The sequence below is a fragment of the Sinohyriopsis cumingii genome, chromosome 8 (assembly GCF_028554795.1).
Source record: "Sinohyriopsis cumingii isolate HCF-2022 chromosome 8, ASM2855479v2, whole genome shotgun sequence".
Classification (NCBI taxonomy): Eukaryota; Metazoa; Mollusca; class Bivalvia; order Unionida; family Unionidae; genus Sinohyriopsis; species Sinohyriopsis cumingii.
Genome location: NC_142968.1, coordinates 24767440 through 24795110, shown reverse-complemented (window position 1 = coordinate 24795110; position 27671 = coordinate 24767440). Strand labels below are relative to the sequence as shown.

The 27671-nt window shown below is 37.5% G+C and overlaps 1 protein-coding gene across 1 annotated transcript; it reads right to left on the bottom strand.

The window, feature by feature from the left end:
* Positions 1–15678: 15678 nt before the first annotated feature.
* On the bottom strand, positions 15679–24987 carry LOC149793156 (cathepsin L-like peptidase). The gene is made up of 8 exons (XM_089967086.1): positions 24880–24987; positions 22752–22888; positions 22120–22225; positions 20899–21060; positions 18870–18993; positions 17256–17356; positions 16332–16603; positions 15679–15936 (listed from the first exon to the last, which is right to left on the bottom strand). Exons 2-8 carry the CDS (start codon positions 22886–22888, stop codon positions 15837–15839), a joined length of 1002 nt encoding a protein of 333 aa, XP_089823212.1. The 5' UTR covers positions 24880–24987; the 3' UTR covers positions 15679–15836.
* Between the last annotated feature and the right edge of the window lie 2684 nt (positions 24988–27671).

Here is a 27671-nt window from a genome sequence, read left to right as displayed (position 1 = left end):
ACAGAGACCAATACACACGCACACACACACACACACACACACACACACACACACACACACCACAGAGGGAAGAAGAAAAAACAAATCCAAAATATATTATTCACACAGGGAAGAGGAAAAAACCCAACAAATATACTATCCAGACGTTCTTACACTAACACACACACACACACACACACACACACACACACACACACACAAACAGAGATCGAAGAATAAAACCAAAATTAAAATATACTATCCATACAAACGTACGCTAACGCATGCAAACCCCAAATATACTATCCACACAAACGTACGCGAACGCGTACAAACCCCAAATATACTTTCCACACAACGTCGCTAACGCGTACAAACCCCAAATATACTATCCACACAAACGTACGCTAACGCATACAAACTCCAAATATACTATCCACACAAACGTACGCGAACGAATGCAAACCCCAAATATACTATCCACTCAACGTCGCTAACGCGTACAAACCCCAAATATACTATCCACACAAACGTACACTAACGCATACAAACTCCAAATATACTATCCACACAAACGTACGGGAACGCATGCAAACCCCAAATATACTATCCACACAACGTCGCTAACGCGTACAAATCCCAAATATACTATCCACACAAACGTACGCGAACGCATACAAACCCCAAATATACTATGCACACTCGTGAGAAAGAAGAAAAAAAAAAAACAACCAAAAATACGATCTACACAACGTACGCGAACACACACACTGAATCCCTCTTCTCTTTTTCGTCTTGTTTCTGTTTCCTCTCTTTTCTCTTAGGGCACTCTGAATCCCAGTGTCCTTTCTCCTGACAACGATATTAGGTATCTTGACTTTTGTCTCTCTTTCTTAGACGAAGCAGGTATTCTGGAGACAAATACCCATTTACCTTTGCAGATATAGCAAACTTCATCAGCACTTACACACTTTCGTATGACTCTCATCAAATCAACGACCAAAAGAGTAAGTTTTGTTGCCACTTTCGCCTGTGAATTATGCTTTCGTATGACTTTTAGCATATATTTGACCAGCAGGTCGATCTGTGCTGACCCTTCCATCTTCTTGATCGTTTGAGAGTGGAATGAATACTCTGACGCTAAGACACTCTCCCTATATACAGGGACCTGCTGCGTATGAAACCTAGTCAAATGTAATTTTGCAATAAGCTGAAACGATTTCATTGAGAAAGTAAAAGGCAATGACGTGCCGTGTCGCCTCACACAAGACCTGAAGTGTTAGCTCAAATCCGTGTCAGCGATTTCGAAGACGACATAACTGAGCTTTTATCAATGCTCTCCATTTATGCCACAAAACCACGAGTCCTGATTCACGCCAAAAGAAATTTCGTTCGGTCCATAAAAAATAGTATCACATCTGAGAAACGCAAAAACGTACTTCCAGAAAACTGAGAACGACGGATTACACCTACAACGTGAAATGTATGAGTTCAAGCAGTGCGTAAAACTTAGTCAAATTAAATTTTTATAGTCAAGACGAAACGATCTCTTTTCGAAGAAGAAAGCAGACACCAAGCGACAATGGCGATCCGTGTCTCACAACACTTTTCAAAATGTGTATTATTAGAGGTTTGTTCTAGCGATCTGCACGGTTAAATTAAATGTTGATGTATTTTGCAATAAGACGGACACAATTTCCATTGGATCGCCCATGGTACCATTGTTCGTGCATTAGTTTAATTTTTTTAAATATTTTTTTATATAAATCGCCTATAGGATAGACCAGTAAAGCATGGCCATTCTCGTCACTGTGTGAATAGCTACTCAAGTCAATTCGAAGTGAACGCGGTAAGAAAATAAGTATAGCCAATGAAATGGCTTGCAACGGGTAATGCATTGTTTTGTTCTAGGACTGTGTGGCATAATAATCCCTACGCTCTTGCGTTGTTACCATTACAGTGCACTCAGACTGGAATGTGAACTTACAAGCCCTCTTTGTGTATTGTACTATTTCTTCTTACCACATCAAAATACTGAGAGTGACAGTATTGGTTCGCGTTTTCAAGCTGACCATTTTTTTTATATCTTACTTAAACATTTTAACATAAACACTCACATTCACATCGGTAGAGTCAGAACAGACGTGTTACCGTATTGAGGGGCATGTTATCTTTTTTTTCTTCAAACTAATAAATTTGGGGTTTGTATGAAGTAAAGAACCGAAAGTACAGTGAACCTCAAGGATGATGACCCAATCTGTCTGTCTATTGATGCGTGTATTTACTTAAGAAGAAATATGACCTCTAAAATACAAAGAGATACGGCAAGCATGATTAGAATGAACACAACGATGTTTTCCTTCACGCCCGTGTAATTTAGAGTTTCAATCCTCTTTCAAGACAAACTTGGTCTCCTTTTGTAGGGCTTGAAATAAAAAAATTGAAAAATCTTAATTACTTTGCTATATATAATTTCATCAACAGACTAAACAACATAAATACCGTTACAACACCAGAAGCCTTAAATCTTCTATCAAAAAGAAATGCATCAAAAAATTAAAGATTAACGATAACTAACCAGTGAAACCGAATTTAACAAAGGCAATGACATGTGAAGAAATGTCTCTCACTTTGGAAAGGTAGGCGAATGTAATCTGTCATGCACCATCAACTTGAAAAAATTATAAACAGAGAAATCTGAATTCAAAATTCATTTTTTTTTAAAAAAATTGTTTCGTTTCTTTTTTCTTTTTTGGAACAAATCTAAGCACTAATATAGAGTGGAAAAGGGAAAATGCACATAAAAGCTTTGATATTTCTGAAAAAATGAGGGGATATTCCTAACGTTCATAATCACCTATACATGCTTGGACTTGTCTGTGACTTATCCACAAAACAAGATGTACATATTTCTGGTCAAGCTGGAAGTGTGTGCGTGTTTAGGAAAATGGTAAAAATTGGATATACAATTTTCTCGTGACACTTATAAAGTGAAGAGTCTGTGCAAGTGTCAAAAGCCAAAGTCATATAAGTTTTGTATTTTGTACGGCTTGTAAAGATTTCCACTTTAGAAAATGTGAAGTATCACAAGTTATTATCACAAACAGAAGTGGAACATAGGGGCTTGCAAGAATGAAAATAACCCAGACAGTTGGTGTCATCAAGAGTGCTAGAGACGGTACCCGAACTTGCTTGCTTGCTTACTTGAATTAAAGTGATTTTCGCTCCAATGGAGCATGTATCACTGGTTTAATCACGCACCGAGTGATTTTTAATTACTCCTGGGGAAGGAAAGAGACTCTCATCCCACAGGCTTTTATGTACTCACAGACTACTTTTAAATTTAGCCACTCAAGCAAAAGCAAAACACTTTCCAGGTGGAAATCCTGAATGCCCAATTGGAAGAAGAAATCAATAAAATCGGGTTTTTTAAGGGACACAAGACCAGCCAGCAATCCACCCTTCATTATCTACACCTTGAAAATTCCTTCAGGTTATTATTTTAGTGGTAAACATTTGGTGGACACTGTTGCGGACAGGTTCAACTTAGCCTTTGGCAAAGCACTGAACAGAGCCAAACAAAGTGTGAAGATTGAGTACCATAAAGTGGCTCATCGTCTCATGATCAAATTTCAAGATACGGACACATTGTCCCTCAGGTTCAATGGTAGTTTGTCTGAAATTTTGGGTGGACATGCAGAAATGGTCGTAAACAATTTGAGCCCCAAGATCAACAGTAACATGGATTTTTTTACAGAGCTTTTGGAAACCCGGTAGAACTGAACCAAGCACTGAATTTGATCTTTGTGTATTCCGATGTGGTGGAGTACAACGTGGTGGGACACACCTCCGTACCGTTACTGCGTGTCACTCCTTTCAAAGTGGATAGTGCCACGACCAGTGAGCAGGAAGGTGGAAACACCTATCACGTACACCTCGAATTTGTACATTTTCATTATTTGCCCGTCAGTGAGTCGTATTTGGACACGGTCAACATTGCTATAAAAGGACATCTGGGACAAAATATTCCATTCACCAAAGGGAAAGTTACAGTGAAACTCCATTTTCGAAAACGGTTCTCTAACGAATTGTAAGTCAAGACAGCGACGAGGGACATTTTCATCCTATAAAATCCGGCCAGATTCGTGTGGAAATTCAGTTTGCAGAAAATCTAAGCGCAGATAATATGGTGAATGTCATCCTGTATGCTGAATTTGAAATACGATAGAAATCAACAGTTTGAGAGAATTCATTCTAGACTAATAGAAGTCGTGGAAAACTTTTATCAATGTTTATATAGTAGGGATTCTTTGGACATGGAATGTGAAGATCCTGATGAAGGAAAACCCCAAGACAAAGACTAAGAAGTCACCATGATGAAGTCTAGATGGCCAGAACAAGAAGCCCATTTAGTTTCCTGTTATGATATAGTCTTGGCAGAAATAAACGAAGGATCAACACGGACGACAGTCATCTCCCAGGAACCCACTGGGTAGCCGTCTACTTTCCTCAAGAAGGATGTGTGGAATATTTCGATTCGTATGGATTGCCTCCTTTGGAAGACGATATCATTGACTTCATGAGAAGAAATGCTCAGACCACCCGATTCAATAATGTGAAATTACAAGGAACAGATTCCTTGGTGTGTGGACAATATTGTGTGTATTTTCTGCATCATCGCAGCCTGGGCTATTCCTTAGAACATTTAGTGACTCATTTTGATCCTCGTTCTTCTTCTTGAAACGATGTGAAAGTAGATAAATGGTTTTGTGACCATTATACTGGTCTTTTGTCTCAAGCTAGGAAACGTAGTGTCCATCAATGGCCTAATGACCTCCAACAGTGGAAATCACAATTTCATTCACAACGTTGTCAGCCCTGTCCAAAATAATGTGTTAGCTGAGAAACAATGTTTGTGATTTGAAACAAAATGTCTGATGTTATATTGTTTAATTATTGTTAGTGTTAAGTGATTTTTAATAAAAAATGTTGTGTTTTGAAGAAAGAAAAAATGCCTTTGTGATTTGTTTGGCTATAGGTATCCTGATTCATGCTCTTTGACTTCTTACTATCCCTCTCATGACACTCATTGAACGTTCCGACTCGAAAACCGTTTTCCTTCGCGTCCGCGCTTTGACCATAAAAATGAGGTAGTCTCCAGTCTGCCCATCCATTGTCGACTCATCTTCCTACGAAGATGTGCTCCAGACTAGCTAAGTTGAACGAAGCCTATGTGAATTTGCATAGGGTCATGACAAGTATGATATCGCGACCTGAAGAGATAGACAATGTGAGAATCTTGAAAGTCACTGAAGACCTGAAAGAAGAGCTCTTCAAGGACGAAATCAAGAAGGAGAAAGAAGAATGGACGGAAAAGTACAGACTTCATAAACAGCAGAGAGAGCAGCAACAGCAGCAGCAGCATGAACCTGACAGAGGCTTTGTCGACTGTCGTATCGATACCAAATAGTTCTTCTTCTCTTTCCGAAGAAGCAGACCTTATTCTGTGAGAAAGCCTGTCGTCAGAGGAGGCCGCCATCTGATAACCTAAAAGATCGCCATAGCTTCAAGTTCACCAAAAAAAAAAAAAAAAAAAAAAAAAAAAAAAAAAAATTTCAGGGCTACCCCATACTCTCGAAAAGAAATAACATTCCACTGCCTATGATATGTTAGTCAGTTTGAAAAAAAACAGAAGTGAGTCTATAAGCACATGATTTCTTTATCTTGGTTAGAAAGTGTGAATCTAAGCCCTTCGTTTCAGTCGGCTATCAAATTTTTTTAAAATAGTGATGGTCAGTAAAAAGTGAGTGAGTGTTTCTTTTAGGTCTGTGCGTCTTTTTTTTTATTTTTTTTTTTGTGATAATATGGATAATGTAAGTTCGGGTACAACGAAATTAAAATAATTAGACCCAGAACTTGGTGTGGAAGGAAGAAATATACGCAACAGCAGCGGGAGCAAGAAATGCAGACCCAGCCAGTTAGCACTCCACCCACCTCGAGACCACAAATAACATCTAGTCAACAGCCGACTATACCTAACAAACAACCCACCCCGGAAAGAGTGGTGCAGAACAAAGGGACAATTATGTTAGACAAACGGTATGGCAAATTCAGACTCAATTATCGGAGGCACTACGTTCTCCTCTCACTCAGGCAATCCAAGCTGAAATAACAACCACAACAACAATAACAGCGACAGATACCATAGCAGCGGATTTGAAACTATCTACCTCAACTGAAGAATTAGTATCAGAACCAGAAGAGGAAATAGAGCGGCTGAGGAGGAGGAGGGGGACGCTGACCTTCGTTGAGAAGTACACCGAAATGGGGCTAGATCAAGCATTGTATGACGTCAACAAAGCAAGACAGTGTATAAAAGCCGTACAATACGTTGCCTACAAATCTCTAGACACCTTTAAATCTAGACCTTCTCAATGGCGATTTGGGGTCAGAGTTCTCCCCCCAATTCTACAGACAAGCCTACACTGGATACCCCCTCAGTCAACTTGTAGAAGCCGCTGCTTACATTGTCGCCCATCATGGCTACGCATTTCCTGATATCAAGAATCATGAGACTAGGAGTGCGGGAAAGATCGTGAGGGCGAAAGAGAGACGTGGTACCTTCTAGGAGAAAAACAACCCTTTTTAGGGCTCCAAAAGATTGCCTTTTATTAAATAGGGAACCATATTTGGCTTGGTATCCCTCCTTGACTAAACTATTCTCGAAACAAACTTGACCCATTGGAACACCACAACAAACTTAACTTGTTAAACCTAACAGTGACAAAACTTGTATATGTCGCTTAGACATATTAATTTAAATAAGACCAGTATGGTTATTTTTATGTATACTAAGTACTAATATTAGATAGATACGTTAGGAAGTAGGAAATTTAACAGACTCGTTAGATTAGAACTAATTGCATAGGTGGAAAACACATTATTGGTACTTTTTATTGTCCATTAGCAAAAACGGGACTTGATTTGAAATAAGTACGGGCTAGCGTTTTGGGGAGTACTTAACATCCATCGCTGGCTTGCTGAGCACCTTTTTTCCTCCTTTACCAGGCTCGGACATCGTACACGTGGCAGAATGTGGAACGATTTCCACCTGCCACACGCCCATGTGTTCTAATGTGACGTTATCGCTACCGACCAATCGTAGCGGGCTTTACATACTGCTTGGGTTGACACCTGAGGCATTTCAAACCAACTAAGAAAAATGAGTGTGTGGTGAGACTATTCCCACTCATGTTTAAAGCCTTTCCGTCAGGTTGTTAAGGACTAGTTAGTCCTACACCTTGAGTGGCTAAATTTAAAAGTAGTCTGTGAGTACATAAAAGCCTGGGGGATGAGGCTCTCTTTCCTTCCCCAGGAGTAATTAAGAATCACTCGGTGCGTGATTAAACCAGTGATACATGCTCCATTGGAGCGAAAATCACTTTAATTCAAGTAAGCAAGCAAGCAAGTTCGGGTACCGTCTCTAGCACTCTTGATGACACCAACTGTCTGGGTTATTTTCATTCTTGCAAGCCCCTATGTTCCACTTCTGTTTGTGATAATAACTTGTGATACTTCACATTTTCTAAAGTGGAAATCTTTACAAGCCGTACAAAATACAAAACTTATATGACTTTGGCTTTTGACACCTGCACAGACTCTTCACTTTATAAGTGTCACGAGAAAATTGTATATCCAATTTTTACCATTTTCCAAAACACGTACACACTTCCAGCTTGACCAGAAATATGTACATCTTGTTTTGTGGATAAGTCACAGACAAGTCCAAGCATATATAGGTGATTATGAACGTTAGGAATATCCCCTCATTTTTTCAGAAATATCAAAGCTTTTATGTGCATTTTCCCTTTTCCACTTTATATTAGTGCTTAGATTTGTTCCAAAAAAGAAAAAAGAAACGAAACAATTTTTAAAAAAAAAAAAAATGAATTTTGAATTCAGATTTCTCTCTGTTTATAATTTTTTTTAAGTTGATGGTGCATGACAGATGACATTCGCCTACCTTTCCAAAGTGAGAGACATTTCTTCACATGTCATTGCCTTTGTTAAATTCGGTTTCACTGGTTAGTTATCGTTAATCTTTAATTTTTTGATGCATTTCTTTTTGATAGAAGATTTAAGGCTTTCTGGTGTTGTAACGGTATTTATGTTGTTTAGTCTGTTGATGAAATTATCTATAGCAAAGTAATTAAGATTTTTCAATTTTTTTTATTTCAAGCCCTACAAAAGGAGACCAAGTTTGTCTTGAAAGAGGATTGAAACTCTAAATTACACGGGCGTGAAGGAAAACATCGTTGCGTTCATTCTAACGATGCTTGCCGTATCTCTTTGTGTTTTAGAGGTCATATTTCTTCTTAAGTAAATACACGCATCAATAGACAGACAGATTGGGTCATCATCCTTGAGGTTCACTGTACTTTCGGTTCTTTACTTCATACAAACCCCAAATTTATTAGTTTGAAGAAAAAAAAGATAACATGCCCCTCAATACGGTAACACGTCTGTTCTGACTCTACCGATGTGAATGTGAGTGTTTATGTTAAAATGTTTAAGTAAGATATAAAAAAAATGGTCAGCTTGAAAACGCGAACCAATACTGTCACTCTCAATATTTTGATGTGGTAAGAAGAAATGGTACAATACACAAAGAGGGCTTGTAAGTTCACATTCCAGTCTGAGTGCACTGTAATGGTAACAACGCAAGAGCGTAGGGATTATTATGCCACACAGTCCTAGAACAAAACAATGCATTACCCGTTGCAAGCCATTTCATTGGCTATACTTATTTTCTTACCGCGTTCACTTCGAATTGACTTGAGTAGCTATTCACACAGTGACGAGAATGGCCATGCTTTACTGGTCTATCCTATAGGCGATTTATATAAAAAAATATTTAAAAAAATTAAACTAATGCACGAACAATGGTACCATGGGCGATCCAATGGAAATTGTGTCCGTCTTATTGCAAAATACATCAACATTTAATTTAACCGTGCAGATCGCTAGAACAAACCTCTAATAATACACATTTTGAAAAGTGTTGTGTGACACGGATCGCCATTGTCGCTTGGTGTGTGCTTTCTTCTTCGAAAAGAGATCGTTTCGTCTTGACTATAAAAATTTAATTTGACTAAGTTTAACGCACTGCTTGAACTCATACATTTCACGTTGTAGGTATAATCCGTCGTTCTCAGTTTTCTGGAAGTTCGTTTTTGCGTTTCTCAGATGTGATACTATTTTTTATGGACCGAACGAAATTTCTTTTGGCGTGAATCAGGACTCGTGGTTTTGTGGCATAAATGGAGAGCATTGATAAAAGCTCAGTTATGTCGTCTTCGAAATCGCTTACACGGATTTGAGCTAACACTTCAGGTCTTGTGTGAGGCGACACGGCACGTCATTGCCTTTTACTTTCTCAATGAAATCGTTTCAGCTTATTGCAAAATTACATTTGACTAGGTTTCATACGCAGCAGGTCCCTGTATATAGGGAGAGTGTCTTAGCGTCAGAGTATTCATTCCACTCTCAAACGATCAAGAAGATGGAAGGGTCAGCACAGATCGACCTGCTGGTCAAATATATGCTAAAAGTCATACGAAAGCATAATTCACAGGCGAAAGTGGCAACAAAACTTACTCTTTTGGTCGTTGATTTGATGAGAGTCATACGAAAGTGTGTAAGTGCTGATGAAGTTTGCTATATCTGCAAAGGTAAATGGGTATTTGTCTCCAGAATACCTGCTTCGTCTAAGAAAGAGAGACAAAAGTCAAGATACCTAATATCGTTGTCAGGAGAAAGGACACTGGGATTCAGAGTGCCCTAAGAGAAAAGAGAGGAAACAGAAACAAGACGAAAAAGAGAAGAGGGATTCAGAAGAAGAAGAAATTGAAGATGAGGAAGAACTTGTGCCTAGTGAAGACATGGAAATGGAAAAATTGACAATGTGAGCCGATGCATTGGCCCTGATGTGAAATTTCATACTACCTTCTAAAAGAGAATAGACCAGAAAGAAAACATAAGTGTCTCTTGGTCTTGACATTGTATAATAAGGATGGCGTGTTTTGTTTTTACTCACACTTTATGAAATTGTGCTCTTTCACCTCTATCTATCCCTCTGGATCATGTTTTAGTTAGAATTGAAATGGAAGGATGTTTTCTTTCACGCACGCTCTTTAGGCATGCAAGTCGGTAAACAATAGTCAGTCTATTCATCCATCATTTTGTGTCTTGATGTTTCCTAAATCACACACTGATGCAATAAAATAACGGGTTAAATGGGTTTTGTAGTGTTGGGGGTGGGGTGTGGGGTGTAGGTGTTTGGCATAGTTGGTCATTGCAGGTGAGGGCTTAGGTGCTTTCAAAAAACTTTTTCTTCTTCACCCTGTGTTGATGGAATATAATGGGTTATTTTCTTCACTATCTGTTGATAGTATATGTAAAGGGTTATTTCTTCACTCCGTGTGGATAGTGTATAATGGTTTTCTTCTTCCCTCTGTGGTGTGCGTGTGTGTGTGTGTGTGTGTGTGTGTGTGTGTGTGTGTGTGTGTGTGTGTGTGTGTGTGTTCGCGTACGTTGTGTAGATCGTATATTTGGTTGTTTTTTTTTCTTCTTTCTCCCGAGTGTGGATAGTATATTTGGGGTTTGTATGCGTTCGCGTACGTTTGTGTGGATAGTATATTTGGGGTTTGTACGCGTTAGTGACGTTGTGTGGATAGTATATTTGGGGTTTGCATGCGTTCGCGTACGTTTGTGTGGATAGTATATTTGGAGTTTGTATGCGTTAGCACACGTTTGTGTGGATAGTATATTTGGGGTTTGTACGCGTTAGCGACGTTGTGTGGATAGTATATTTGGGGTTTGTACGCGTTCGCGTACGTTTGTGTGGATAGTATATTTGGGGTTTGCATGCGTTAGCGTACGTTTGTATGGATAGTATATTTTAATTTTGGTTTTATTCTTCGATCTGTGTGTGTGTGTGTGTGTGTGTGTGTGTTAGTGTAAGAACGTCTGGATGAATAGTATATTTTGGATTTGTTTTTTCTTCTTCCCTCTGTGGTGTGTGTGTGTGTGTGTATGTGTATTGGTCTCTGTTTGTCCCTACAAAACTCCCTTTATCCCTATCAAATACATTCTACCTACCTACCTACAGTAGCGCGTATTCAGGTCAGCCACTTGCAACACTGTTGCCATTTATCCCCTAGTTTCCAGTACAGTGACGTCACTGACGCTGGAAATTTTGAGACTATAAATATGGACTTGGGGTTTTCCACAGGTTGTAGCTATACATATGTACTAGAGTTCATAAACAGGAACGTCACTCAAGCTGAGGCTATAAAAAGATAGTAGGGTTTTCCAAAGGAATAACCCACAAGTTGTAGGTATAAATAGATAGTGAGATTTCATAGGAATTTTAGCTGATTATAGCTATAAATAGATACATGGGTGTTTATCCACGATCGTCACACAAGTTGATATTGTAAGTAGTTACTAATTTTAGTCTAAACCATTGTAACTTAATTTTCGAGGATATGTTTATTTTCCTTTAAATTCTGGGACAATTTCGTCATTTTAGCGTTACTTTTAGTCACATCCATTTTGTCGTTGAGCATTTCCTTGATTATAGCTATTTATAGGATCATTACAATTATGCAAATTTTTGAACACCCCAGCAAGATTTCAGGTCTTGGTAATGCTTTATATATAAATCTCACGCTTGTACTAGTGTATGTATGTCTCTGTCTCTGTTGTGTTTGACACTCTACCATCATTGTCCCAAGACAGTCCCACCATGTTCAATTCCCCTTGACGCTATACAGACCCACCATGTTCAATTTCCATATGTTAAATTCCCTTGAGGCTATATTCCCACAGGGGTTTCCGTAATGTTAAATTTCCCATTGTCCCTAGACAGTCCCACGATCTATTCCCCTGTTCAATTCCCCTTGTCCCTAGACAGACCCAAACTCTATTCCCCATGTTCAATTCCCCTTGTCCCTAGACAAGCCCAAATTCTATTCCCATGTTCAATTCCCCTTGTCCCTAGACAGGCCCAAACTCTATTCCCATGTTAAATTCCCATTGTCCCTAGATTGGCACGACAATATCGCCCATGTTAAATTTACATAGTCCCTGGACAGGCCCAAACTCTATTCCCCATGTTAAATTCCCATTGTCCCTAGACAAGCCCAAACTCTATTCCCCATGTTAAATTCCCATTGTCCCTAGAGTGGCCCAGCAATATCGCCCATGTTAAATTTACATAGTCCCCAGAGTGGCCCAGGGGTGTTTTCAATGGTAATTCCCATTGTCCCTAGGGTGGCCCACTTAACTACTCATATTGCCTGTTTGGATAACCACGCTTCAGCGGTGGCACGTGTAACTTTTGCTGCTTCGGCGAGTTTACTAATCGCTGCGTTACCTTTCCAATATCCTTTTGGGGAATAAAACATCGATTCCAATTGTAATTAATTACCAGCACCTAGCTCTAATTTACCTTTCATTGCGGATCTTACTAACCAATTAGCCAATGATTCCTTGAAAGATTTATTTGTAATGGAATTTAGCGCTTGAATTAATTTCACATCTGCGATATGCCTATGCTGCAGATCTTTATTTTTATAAGCTACATCATGAGCATGACACGCTTTATCAATAGCGTTTATCGGATGCTCACCTGGTTTTGGTTGGTCTTGGCTGTCAAGTCTGATATCATGTCGGGTTCCAGGACCACAGTAATTATATCCTGGGAGATGTTTTTCTCCTGGATATTTAGCCCACGGAGTTCCCAGTAACTTTGTTAATTTTGCTGCAATATCACCTCCTCGTTTTTTTAAACCCGACTGTACAGGAATAAATTTAAAACATTTTGTACCGCATCGTTCACACTTACCTGTAACCGCAGACCTGTTATTTTTTTGTTGTAATGGTTGTTAGATCACTTGTTGGGGTACGCGCCCTGCATTTCACACAATATAAAACCATATTTTTTATATATACCATGAATGTAATTGATTTTTCTGCGACAAGAAAAGAAGAACCGGTCAAGCATCATGCTGCGTTACCTAATTCTGTCCGTATGATTATCATAGGTCCATCTGGAAGTGGTAATACGCAACTGTTACTTAATTTGATAATGAGATGGTTAAAATGGGATAAGTTGTATTTGATTGCTCCGTCTGTAAGGTGACCAGAGGTGCTATGATGTTCTAAAGGATTTTAATGAAAATGCAAAATCGTTAAGTTAAAACGGCGATGATGTTATCGAGTTTATCACTGATATCGATGAAGCGCCGAGTGTTGATGATATTTATGGATCCATTAACAATTTAGTTGTGTACGATGATGTAATGCTGGATAGGCAAACAAACCCTGCTAGAATATTTTCCAGAGGCAGGCATGAAAACACAGAAGTGATTTATGTAACCCAGCGGTATACACAAGTACCAAAAGTGATCAGGGATAATTGTAATATTCTTGCTGTGTTTAACGGAGTTGATACACACACACTGAGAAATATTCATCAGACCTGGTGCAACGGAGATGTGGACATAATTAAGTTTAGAAATTTATTTAGTCAGGCTCAGTTATCCCCGCATGGATTTATAACAATAAACTTACATGATCCCAGAACAAGATATCGAGTCGGTCTTGATACAATTTTTGGATAATAGCAGCAGAGAGTGCGCTGCCTCCAAATTGGCACCGACACAATCGCGTATTTCCTTAGATTTTTTCGCTAATCGCCATATGCCGAGTAAGTCAAATTTGAGTCTATTAAATTCGGCGAACAGGGTTGTCTCATGTCGGGTACTCAGAAAAATCGCGTTTTTTTTTTTTTTTTTTGTTGCTATTTTCCAGGAAGGCGTATTTTGCGAAATGGAGAGTGAACCATTTAGAAGTTGTTCGCCCTCTCTGCTGCTAAGATACATGTACACTACATGTAAACTTAAATACTTGCTAGACAAATTAAAATATATTTAAAAGCGGTAAACAAGGATTTGAGGAGTCTACAGGTTGTCATGTATTACAAACTTCAAGAAGTCATAATAACTATGACCTTGGTACTGCTGAATGCTGGAGGTCTATGACTGATCAAGAAATTAAGTAAGCTACAACAAATGATGAAAACTAAGGTGATCATACTTTGCCAGTTTAACACTGAATGACGCGCTTTAACACAAGAGAAGATATGAAAAGATTAAGTCAAATTGTTAGAGTGTACTTAATTTGTATGTTAGGAACGCATGTTCAGAAACAGAACGTCTGTCGATCTGCCAGTGTCACCCAAAGAATACACTGGTACTAAGCTGATGGAGAATGATATGTCGGGAGAACAAGGTTATGATAGTAATTATCTATGCTTCCTAGCAGATGTTGGTAATCATTGCCATTTTGAAGCTGTGTTGTTTGCAAGCGTCCTGCTGACGTGTGGCTTTGTCTGTTTTAAATTACTGGAGGATGTTGATAACGGACAGAAAAAGCAAATAATAACTTATATACGTAACACCGCGGATTGGCTACAAACAAGCTGTAACTTTAATTAAAGGGTATTTTTTTCTTTTTCTCATGGGTGAGGTGTATATATCAATATGAAAATTGGTGGTCTAATTTTGTTGTGAATAGATTGTTTAATAAGAGGATGGGTGGTATCATGCTTTGTGAAGTTTCGAGCGTTTGTGGTTTGGGGATGTGATCAAATGTTTTTCCTTAAGTAATCTATTTGACCCACCATAATGATCTCCCTAAAGGACTGTTATCTAAATTCGAGATTATACGAATCAGCAAAATGTGTGTGTGTTTATGTGTAGCTATGTGTGTGATATTATATGTGTGTATATTCTTGGCTTGAGACACAGCTTACACGGTGTCTTTTGCAGTGAAACTTACTTCTTATTTGATGTCAAATGTAACCAATATTTTTTTAAAATTCAATTTAGCTTAAAATGATTTTTACTGAAATATTTTTGTTTTGAAATGTTCATTTATTCGTTTAATGTGATGGGCATTTACAAAATAGTATCCCTCTTAAGATACATTATCTTTAATATACATCCACCCACCCAGTACTCTTCAAGTACGTAAAGTAACAACAGAGAGTTAGTTGAGAAATAATTTTTATAAGTTTACATTCCTATATTTCACATTTGAAAAAAATAAAAATTCCCATCATGCCATGCAACGCTTGATTTTGTGTGACTACAAAAGCTGTACCTGTAACAGCAAACACGGGTACTTAGTGAGCTAGAACAAATAAATATATTTCACAAATTGAAAATAATCTCTGATAAAGAAAGCTGACCAGACGCCGTTCGCGTCTCTGAAATTATGTCCCCTTCCTTCCTTGACAAACTGTGGTACCTTGCTGAAATGGGCTTGCATCGTTTTCAGATAGGGTCAAATAACTTACATTATGACAAAATGCAATGTACTGCAACAGATTAGGTTAATTCAATCCTACCACTTTATTAAGTGATGTATATTTAAAGTGAGGCGAATTTACGAAAAGGGGATGGGGTGAGCGTGTTGTGTCGAGGAGTGAGTTTAATCTTTTAAACTTCGATTCTGGAAAAAGTGTGGTATATAAAATAAATACAATTTTATTTTACTGCGGTCATCCCAGATATACTTCATCTTGTGGTACCAAACACGACATATTTGAATTGAAAATAAATAAAAATGTTTAACTTTATTACAGATTTTATTTTCTCAACAGGATACAAAAATCGTTCATAAATCAGATCATTCAAGAAACCATCAAGCACTTAGAAGTACAGTAAGCACATGCTCGACCGAGATGATGATCCGTTCACCACATGCCACACATGACAATGTTCTCGTTACACCGTGGGGAAACTGGCCATAGTGGCTACACCGCACATGTTCCTCTGATCTCGGACAATCATAAAGTAACCTTGCATTCCCCAAACGGTGCCCCAGCTGAAATGGATAGATAAGTAAAAAACTTTAAAAAGAAAATTGAATAGTTCGATATTCATGCTAGCACGTGACAAGCAATTCGACGACGACGTTTAATCGTTGTACAACCGTGTTATTAAATAGGTCCGGAATAAGAGCACTACAATTTTGCAAACAATTGAACTTGTATTTTCTTTAAGCTTTGCATGTGAAATCAAACCATGTTGCCAGTGTGTTGAGTATTGTATTTTATAAGGATGTATCCGCTTGATTACAGTTTTATGTCGCCTACATTAGCAAGTAAAGAGATTTCCTCCGGAGATAAATGTATCATCTGCCTCGTAAGAAATAATCGGAATTTCACTCAGGTTTATTGACTCTAGAAACAATGTCTCTCTGTCTGTCTGTGTGTGTACCTGTTCTTAATGAGCCAGTAGTCCTGACCGCTCTGGCTGCCATATCCCACCGCCAGAACGCCATGATCCAATTGGGTGGGGCTGCATGCAGGCTCGGAGTAGATTCCTGTCTTGTACAGCTGAAACGATCGGTGACTCGCGTCCATCGCAACTGAGATGGGGCCCACAGTTGCTACGGCCTTCTGAAGATCCGATACACTCTGGCTCTGGATATCCATGCAGCTGACCTCGGTGGCTCCAATAGATTGGCTCTTGAACTTACATTTTCCGTCCTTTCAATGGAGTAAAAAGCAACGTGAATGTCAATCATATATACATTGTAACACATTTCTTTATACAATAATAATCTAATTATAGAACGTTCTGTTTTTGATTATATTATCAAGATACAAAATTTCTGGACCGCAACACCTATCCATGAAAATTTATAATCACATCTACTGTGCTGATTACATTCTTCTCTCTAGCGATATTAGTAGAAGTACGCACTGACACTCATGTCGACAAAACAATTCCGGGGTACGTTTAAAAAAATATAACTTTGACATTCTTGTATCTTGCGCATAATCATATGCAGCATCGTAGAGCTAGTTTTTTCATCAATAAACAGTTTAGATCATCAATTCTCTATTTGCTCTTTTCTGAACAAAATACATTAAAAATGTATCAAGTGATGTTCAGTTTGAACTGATCTATATGAATGAAAGTCCTGTTTCGATTGCAATATATAATAATATACCATGTCCCGTACAAGATAACTATTTTATCACAGTACCATCGCAGATCTAAGTCGGTAGTATTATTTTAGATAATTCATTTTTTTTTAAGTTCAAGACTTTGAAATGTGTTTATATTGTCAAAGATACGTGTGTGTGTGTGTGTGTGTGTGTGTGTGTGTGTGTGACAGATAGACAGACAACCTACCCTGGCTGTGTATTGGTAGGAATCTTCGGTATCGATACCATGGTTAAGGATGATGTACTGAAAAGCGTTGTCCATCAAACCACCACCACATCCATGGTTGCCTGGACAAAAAATACTTTGTTGAGTTTAGTTCTTACTTTTGCACACACACACACACACACACACACATAGGATTAAATGGTCATGGTTGTGTATTTAGCGATGTGTAAATTGTTACCTATCACTCACAAAGTTAACGTAAATTCCTTCAGAAGGGTCCCCGAGTGGCCGAGTGGTCTAATGCGCTAACCGTTACGGATCACTGCCATCTCACCATTGTCTACGTGGATTCGAGTGTCGGATTCGGCTAATGTGGTTATGTGAGAAAGCTTGCCAGTAGCTTCTCGTGAGTCGGTGGTTCTTTCCTGGGTTTTAAAGTGTTATTCCTCCACCATTTATACCTGCCGCCATATATATCCTATCTTGTACTTAAAAATAGCGTTAAACCCCACAACAACAACAATAAAGCCATTCGGACTTTATTTACTTTATGAGTGATTAGGTACAATTGGACCTACTTTACATTCCACAGCCATCAGCGGGTTATGGACAGAGAAGTTTTAAAAATGGAAATCTTTGTACTTTTATGTCCCTCAAAAATATGGAATATTAAAAGTGCCGTCTGCTCAAGAGATATAGTCTTTCATATCTTGGACAATCTGCATTATCAAGTCAAGATAATTTACATATGTTGTCAATCTTAAATGTGGTCGTGAGTTCGATCCCCGGCCGAGTCATACCAAAGACTTATAAAAATGGTACAAACAGCTCCCTCGCTCAGCATTAAGAAGTTAATGTTAGGACTGGTCAGCCTGGTGTCAGGATAATGTGACTAGATGGGACATCATGCTACATGTCTGCGGCATAATGCCCCAGTGCTAGACATCACTATAAACTGCCTCACTGCAAACATCGTAGGGATATAACTGAAAAATTGTTAAAGCTACGTTAAAAATCCAAATCATGCACACACATTCACAAACAAATGTGGTCTCAGCACGTGCGCACATCAGCGAATTCATCCACACCTACAGCCTAAACAGGAAGGCACACCAACAGTGCAGTTCACGGCTAAATTGCTGTTCAGACATGTCCATTAAGAAGGATTTCAGTTTGAAATCCGGTCATTCTTGCTAGGACCTGTGTGACCTGTTTAATCAGTGGCTTTGCTTCATTTAAGTTTTACAACCTGCCACCATTTTTGTTTTGAACGTAAAGCTGATGATGAATGGGTAAGCTTTTGCGTTACATTTTCCACACCTTGCGCTGTGTCCATTTAGGTTAAGGTGCAGTATGCATTTGCTTGAACACCCCCCACCCCCGCAAAAAATAACCAAACCAAAAACACCTCCTCCCTCCACTTCCACAAACCGGCTCTATAAATAATAAGGCTAGGAAATATGTAACCACTTATTTGGTTCATGTAACACAACTACCTTCCCACCCGTTAGGTTTTAGACTGATCTTCTATCGCAATGTTTTTGCTCCATTAAAGTTCCAAATCATTCACCGTATCATCGAACCCAACTCAACGTAAAATGCTTCGGAATGATGTTTGTATCACGGGCCCAATACCTTCTTTCTGTGAGCAGTCCACAAGGTTCTGTTCGGAGAGAGACACGAGCTGTCCGGTCTTCTTAAAGTGTTGACCCTCGAGTGACCCAGTCGTGGAGAAGGCCCAGCAAGAACCACACTGTTCCTGTAAGAACCAAATGGATGCTGAAAGTCTTCTTTGAAATTATACACACAAAAACGCATCTAGAGTGGGAGTATTATGTGGGGCACGGGGTCTAGAGGTATAAGAAGAGTATATAAATACGTATTCAACTGTAAGTTTTATTTATCCTTGGGACTATGTAGGTTAGGTGGGATAGTAAGTTTCATTAGTTCTTGGGTCCATGTAGGTTAGGTGGGGCAGAGACGAGTAGGCCCTAAACACACTCCATTTTAGTTACATAATAATGTCATTAAGTGTAAACTGTGAACTTAAATAATCGTGTAATCTCCAATTCAATATACAACTGATATTATATTATTCAAGTTTAAACACGGGTTCTTTTATGTACAAGCAGGTGGACTGGAACTTATTATGATTAAAATATCTCATTAAAACACTAAAACTTAATTAAATGCAACATTATTAATGAGTCTATTTCTACGACTGTAGTCAGAAATATTTTTATAAAATGCATATACCTCAAAATATAATCGCATGCCTGTTTACTGATCAATTTTGACAGAAATTAAATTGGTTGTAAGAACGTGTTCTTGAAACTGTAATTATTTTGTAAACAGAAAGTAATCTTCATTACTTGAGTTTTGACTGTACTTGATTCAACCTCATTACTTCTAATAACAGAAAGTAATCTTCATTACTTGAGTTTTGACTGTACTTGATTAAACCACATTACTTCTAATAACATAAAGTAATCTTCATTACTTGAGTTTTGACTGTACTTGATTAAACCACATTACTTCTAATAAGTAAGCAATATCAGATTACAATCATTTGTCATTACCATTATAATTAGTACCTAAACATAATCACTTGTGGTTCCTTCGGAAATCCATAAGCAATTAAAATTGCTTGTGATTATTACAAAATTAGTACATATTACTGTTACCTGTGACTTCTTAGAAAATTAGTAACCAATTACAATTCCTGTGATTGCGTAGAAAATTAGTACCAATTACAATTGCTTGTACTTGCTAGAAACTAATAACCAATTACAGTTACTTTGAACTACAATTAAGAGGTTACGATTACTGTCGGTCTCGTATTGATCGAGGTATACATATCCAGTCCCATTGGATTTCGTCTATTTTCTCCGCCCGAATAAATATAAATCTCAGTTCTATTCGTTTGTATGAAAGAAAAGGAAGTTTGCAAATTTCTCAACACTGAGTGACCTCTCTTACAAAATCTACCACGCATACTAAGTCAATACCAATCCATTTTTTGGGAACGAATCAAGAAAGTTTGAGAAATGTGACGCTGTTAAAGAGTAATCCTACAGAACTGATTTCGCCAGTATTTCAATCTTTCCGATAATCAAGTTCTGACACAAAAAGAGTGGCCATTTTGAATTTCTGTTTACCAATATTACACTGAAGAGGATGAGAGGAAAATGTTATCCACACCGCCTACCAAAGATTGTCGATAGATACCTGTATTCAGCTAGTATTCAACAATGTCAGTCGATAATGATGGTATACGTTTCGATACAAGAAGCAACTAAAGGTACCTTCAAACGCTCTCATGATATAGTTGCATATATTCTCATACCTATGTAAAAAAAAAAACTTTTGAAAAGAGCAATTAACACATCTTAAAAATCTAATCAAGTGTTATATATTGTAAAAGAACATGATTTCTTATTAATTAGTAATTGATGAAATAACTATCTTGGCAAGAATAACCGTCATATACGAAACAGTTTCCATACAAAGCTTTGGAAACATTCCAACCCCACCCGCCACACCTCAACATTTACATGGGTTCAATATTTTCCCACATGTTCGAGCAATGGTTCGAAACTCACAAACATTAAGAGAAATTATTATACAGGTTACTGGCCAATATTATCCGATACCCTAACCGTACCTGATTTTTAACGGGTGTGACGTATCCCTCTTTCCTCCAGTCAACTTCGCTTGGAAAATCTGAAAGCCGCACATGACTTGGGGCCATGAAATGACCGCATCCATTGGAGGTTCTGTTAGTCATCATGAAGCCGTTCATGACCTTCACGAACTCCTCATGTGTCTGTGGAGATAAGCAAACAATATTGCTTATATTAAATACCCTTATCACATAATAAACCAAAATCATATTTTCCAAAGCTAATTGTGAATTTGAATCAAAGAGCACCTTTCCTTATAATTTAAAAAAGGTGCAAACAATTTTGAAGAGTTAATTTAAAAAAAACAAACAATTAGCTATGTCTCCCAGATAATGCCAACATTGCCAAAATTGATAATGTTAATCAAGAATTTGCATAAATGAAGATTTAAAAAATACTCTGTGTGTGTGTGTGTGTGTGTGTGTGTATGTGTGTGTGTGTGTGTGTGTATTTTTAAGGTAGGTTTAACACTTTAGTTATATCACTACGATGTCATCAGTATGGTAGTTCATGTCTAGCACTGGGGCATCATGCCGCAGACATGATGCATCATGTCACAACATGCCACAGTATCTTGATAGCAGGCTGACCAGTAATAGCACTAACCTCTTATTGCTGAGCGCCAAGCGAGGCAGCTGCTCGTATCATTTTTAGAAGTCTTTGTTATGACTCGGCAGGGGTTCGAACTCGCGACCTCCAGCGTCAGAGGTAGAAGCTCTAACCACTTAGTCCACCTTAGTGGTTTTAAATACTGATTATGAGAATGCTTAAGTCACGTAAAATAAAAACCAAGATCAAGATTTAATGTCTGAAATAGGAGGAGAAAGACAAAACACAAACAATTCTGGCTTAAGGCACAGTCTTTTTAGAAATTAACCCACAAACAATTCAGGCTCAAGGCACAGTCTATTTATCAATTATAACGTAAATTTCATTGCAAGCAGATCTTGTCGGAGACCACATGAAAAACAAAATTTAGATGTTATTTAAAGTTTTTATAACGCAAAGAAAAACTGATATTAGATAATGAAAGAGGAATTCAGGAACAACCAATCTCTAGTAAAATTCAGACGACACATCGATTCTGTTATGAATATATTCTTATCTCTGGTGAATTTCCTTCCTTGAACGGGCAAAAAGATTGATACTGGAATATAAAATAGTAATTTCATTGCACAGTTATTTATCTTAGTGTATCATACCATGTCGGCATAATCATTTTCTCCTAACCAGTAAGTGTGAATTCCCCTGTCGGCTTCCATATTGTGTTTCTGAATGTACCGGATGTTATCCTCCCAGATAATTCGCCTGTGGAACGTAGAAATAGACATATTCTGTATTGTTATATTGACGGAAAATCCTCATTGTAAACTCTCTCTGGCTCTTTCTGTCTTACTGTATATATATATATATATATATATATATATATATATATATATATATATATATATATTGGTGTTTTTGTGGTGGTTCCAATATATCGGATTCTTAGATCTCTGTAATCTTGCGAATAATATCAGATTAGTAACGCCATGAACCGAGCATCCATACTGAAAGGTCAAATGACAGCATCAAGAGCAAACACCTTCTCAACAAATTGCACATAATATTCTAAGAAATGACAGCTTTATAAAGGGAGATAATACATGTCCATATCGTGTGCATAAATGACGTTTTGTTATTGGTGCTGGATGAATTGGAATCCCTTTAGTTCAACTTTAAGGGAGGTGCACATCACGTAGCATTAAAATAGTGATCGCGGTGTGTGTGTGTGTGTGTGTGTGTGTGTGTGTGTGTGAGAGAGAGAGAGAGAGAGAGAGAGAGAGTTATTTGCCTTAGAGTTTCCTCCTGTGGCTGGTACACTTTTCCGTATGTAGCCTTGAAAGCTTGCCAGTCCTCGTTAAACTCACTGCTGATTGGACCAGCCGTAACGGCGGCCAGAAGGCTGAGAACAACTGCGAAACGGTACATCTGCAACAAAAGTATATTGGCATTAAAACACGAACACAATTCTGATTCAATCGGACGAAGCGGCACCTATGGGACTCACTTAAATGCTAATCATATCATCTGTAACAAAAACGTTTATCTATTAAAATGATAGGTACGTGTTGCTTTGATTGAACAAGGCTCCTGTCTGAAGGCCCAGCAAAAATGCGACAACGGTAATACCCATTTCACTGCAAATTAGCACAATAACTATTGATAATTGAATGCAGAGCCCAGGTTACCTTAACCCGATTAGTATGCTACTGATAGTGAGATCTTAAGAGTTTCGTCATCATTAAAACAGCAAGTGACACGAAGAATTGAAGTAACGTCAGACACTTGAAGGACTTGAACTCGAAAGGAAGCTTGTGTAATACAAGCATTTTGTAAAGAGAATACTTTGTCAAAGCCAACCGAACAAATCCCTGCCGCACCCCAATGGCTACTGCTAACACTTCCGAATGGGTTTAATTTTGCAGGTGTTTAATGTCACATCAGTTACTAATTGATACAGCGCAAAGAAATTGGAGTATAGGGCCTTGCCTAGAGACAGTCCACTGCGGCCGACAAGTAAGAATCTTTGGATGCGAGGTAGGGTTCAAAAGTCAGTGACTTACAGAGGCACCCTTGCCGACTCTACGAGATGTTAAGGCATTGTCCAGTACACTTGTCTTCATCTGGTGCACAAGTTATGAAATGGAAATCCAAACGGCGGCAAGTAGTCTCCTATTGGTATTGTTTTAAGAGGTTAAATTCCAGTGATTAAAACAACACACATTAAAAAGTCATTAAATGCGTAAATGTTTACCTTCGCTTAAAAACTACAGTTCCAAATATTTATATGAATATTTCTGCCAATTCGGGAACATGTACCTCAATATTTAAAGGTGGAGTTTGCTGAATTAAATATAGAATAATGATAGCTGCTTCCCCTTTTAATGGATGAACTTTAAATTGATTTTAGCAATGGTGGATTGTAAGGACAACAGTGAACTTTTCACTAACTTATCATATTAAAAGTTTTGCGATATCAAATACGAACAATTGTTTCTGGGCTCATGTAGATATTGTTATCAGCAAACATTTAACTAACCCGTGGTGACTGATAAGCGAATGACCTTAGCCCACTTTTCAGCCATCGCATTCATAATATATCACTAACTGATATAACGGATAAGTCGTATTCATTTTACAGATATTACTGAGCGGATTTAAACGAACTACGAAATTAATATTGGCCTCAAAATAATGGTTACACTGGAGAGTGTATCCAACAGGAACACCGCAAGATTTTTTTTTACCGAAAATTTAACCCGGAAATATTTTGTACACATGATACCAACTCCTCATAACGGATTACCTCTCCTCGTTAGCATATAAAAGGGTATGGCCTGTGAGTAGCATTGAAGTGATAGAAGATGAAATGGATTGGGGTGGGTGGTGGTGGAGTGACATCATCAGTGGACGGAAAATGGCAGCGAACTAATACAGTACTGAAGGTAAAATAGCACGGACTACAAAACGATAACTATATTGAGGTATTTGCACACATAAAGTAGAAGTTTTACTACTATATCAGTAATAGAGATTACAATTAGACGATGCTTCTTGAAGAATTATTTTGGTATATTCTCCTTGCAAAAGCACAAATGCAACTAAAGACGTATCGTGCCGCATATAAAACAGTGAAATAAATATACATTAATGAAATTTAACAACGGACTGGATATATAGCCTGATAAAATTAAACAATAAGCTTATGTATCATAATTTCAGTTCCAAAAGTTTTTAAAGGATAAAATGTATTAATTATTGTCAATGACTGCATGAACTCGAATAGCACAGCAGAAAGTATTGTATAACTTAAACGGGGTTAACAAACTGGAGAGGCAAATGCTATTAATTATTATTATTATTATTATTAATATTACTATGAGAGAGAGAGAGAGAGAGAGAGAGAGAGATCAATTCACCTTCCTGTATGTCTGTCTTCGAACGACTTAGTGACGTTGTTACTATCTTACTGGAAATATATATGCAGTGCAAAGAGGCACATGATAATCATGTGCCGTGTGTGATTGGTCAATGGTCGCTAGCCACCAAATCTTCCACGTGATGTAAGTTATTAATTAGTACAAACATAATCTAGTAATCAACATTTATCAAATTAACTAAAAGTCCACACGCTGTAGCGTGGAGTGGATTCTTCTTACATATAAAATATGATATAAATAATTTTTTTATCTTGCGAATCATGTAAAACTAAATTGCATTGTTCATTCCAAGTACGTGACGAAAGTTCCATCAAATAATGCACACAAAATGGATACATAATGAAAATAAGACCAGCAGGAATGTTTATTTTCTAATCTTTGAGAATATGAGATATTAAATTAGAATAGACCATTATAAAATACAATCATTTATTATATACTTGCATTTGAAATATAAGGAGATAATGGCGAAGTAATTTTCATATTTTTTTTTTCATTCCTATATTTTCGCCATGTGAAATGTATATCCTTATATTTTCAAGTGGAAAATATAAGATTTCCCATCAGGTCATGCGAGTTTGATTGTGTGTGCTGCAGAGGTTGTACCTACAACAATAAAAACGACTAATATGTGAGGTTGAGGTAGAAAATGTATTTATGCTTTGTAAATGTCGCAATGTTACGTGATATGCGATATTTCCTCTTTAGATCCTCGCCACGTGTACACGGGCACATGATGTAAGACACGGGCAGATGATGTAAGAAAATATTCGCTTCGTATAGTTGATAGTTGATAGTTGTTTGAATCTACATATGCATGCAAGGTAAAAATAAAAGGATATCGCATTACGTTCAGACATGTAAATTAATCTTTGATCAGAAAAAGAATCAGTCTGATCGGACGCTGTTCGCGTCTCTCTAAAATCATTTCCCCTACTTCCTTGACAACAACTCACTGTGGTGCATATCTGATTCGGACTTGTACTATTTTCAGGTTGGGTCAAATAATTTATAAAATGACAAAAATAGTTTAATCTTCTAAACAAGATTCAAACAGAAGCGAAGACATCTGTTGTGTATTTGATATAGGTTTTTGATGTTGTCGTGGTTTTAATGCCATTTTTTTTCGCACACGATACGCTGTATATACATGGCGGCCAGTATAATAAGTTATCTGTAAAATGCGAGCGCGTGAGACCACTCGCCTACCCGTGGCCGCTTTGATATAGGTAAATATATAGATTTGAATGCAGATGACTTGATAAAATCAGATTATATTACGGTACATATGATATATTCATTTATATTTTAACACCGTTTTAAATTAAAGACAAAAGCAATAGATTTTCTACGGTCCTGAGAGAAATAATTTATCTGCCATCTACGGCCACACAAAAAAGAAAAGAAAATAGAAACTGAAATAAAAAAAAATTAATACTGCAGGTATGGTCAAATGAATACAATGCTTACACTTCACAAAAATAGAGAACATGTTGTTTTGCATGTACATAGATTTATCTCAGTCATATTGACGGTTAAACAACCTTTCAGGTATAGTTGATATACAAACGTACAAGAAAAGTAACAACATACACAAATGCATTTTGTTTATGAGAAAGGTTTCCTCCCAATATTCACAGGAAGAGAAGGTAAAACAAGATAGATTACAAAAATCATGCTTGTAGACAATGTTTCAAAAAAAATACTGAATAGCTAAAGTTTGATTAAGAAGCAGATTTTGTCATGAAAACAGTTTAAGAGCTGTTGGCCAAAAAAAAAAACACAACACAAACAATCAGCTATCTCTGAACGTACTCTGCAAAAAAAATGTATCTGTGATGAAACGGTTAAAAAGACCGCTAAAGACCATAGTGAAAAAATACATTACTCAGAACGAGGGTAACATAACAAATGGATATTTTACCTAAATTATTCGAAGACTCTACATATGATAGCTCCACTAACATGTCCTAGTTGAATCAAGCAAAGAAGAAAAGAGACCAAAGTTATGGACCAATTTATTGGAGAATGGGTTTCCTTTGGAACACTAAATTATTATTTGCTCACGCTTTTGTCTCAGTTACCGTTACGTTGTCAGAATTGTGTAGTATTGTTCCATGTTGCACAGCTTTACACTGCACGACACGTGTGTCCCAAAATAATATCGTGTATTAAGAACTACTTTTGTATGATAAAATATGAACTTCTCTTTTCAGAGTAATACTCCACTTCCAAAGTTTTCTAGTATTACTAAATAAAACCTCGTTCATATTTTCCCCTTAAACGTAGTAACCTATAAATATAAAATAGGTGAAACTGATACATATTGCATAGTTTAGGAACAGGAGTTCTTACTGTCAGACAAGCAAAAATACTTTTGGCAAGATGAAAATTTTAAGACTGAAGAAATGAATCGGGGTAAGTTTGCATTGGTGAAATGCAAATGTCACGATGATTTATTTTAACAGTTGGGAACATTCAGAACACCTTTTGATTAAATGGAGAAAGAAAAATACATGGATAGAATAATCATGGAGCATAAGTATTTTTAGGTTTGGAAGGAAAATGAGGTTGTAGAATGTAGCAAATATAGTAGAAACGGAGCAGTAAAAAGAGCAAAAAATATGCTAAATATGTGAATTTGTTTTGATGACGAAATTAGAAGGAAAAAGAAAGTTCATCCAAAAAAATTGTTTGTACAAGACAAGACACACATACGAAAGTAGAAAGGCAACACTTATTAGTACAAGGTCCATCCAAACAAAATCGTG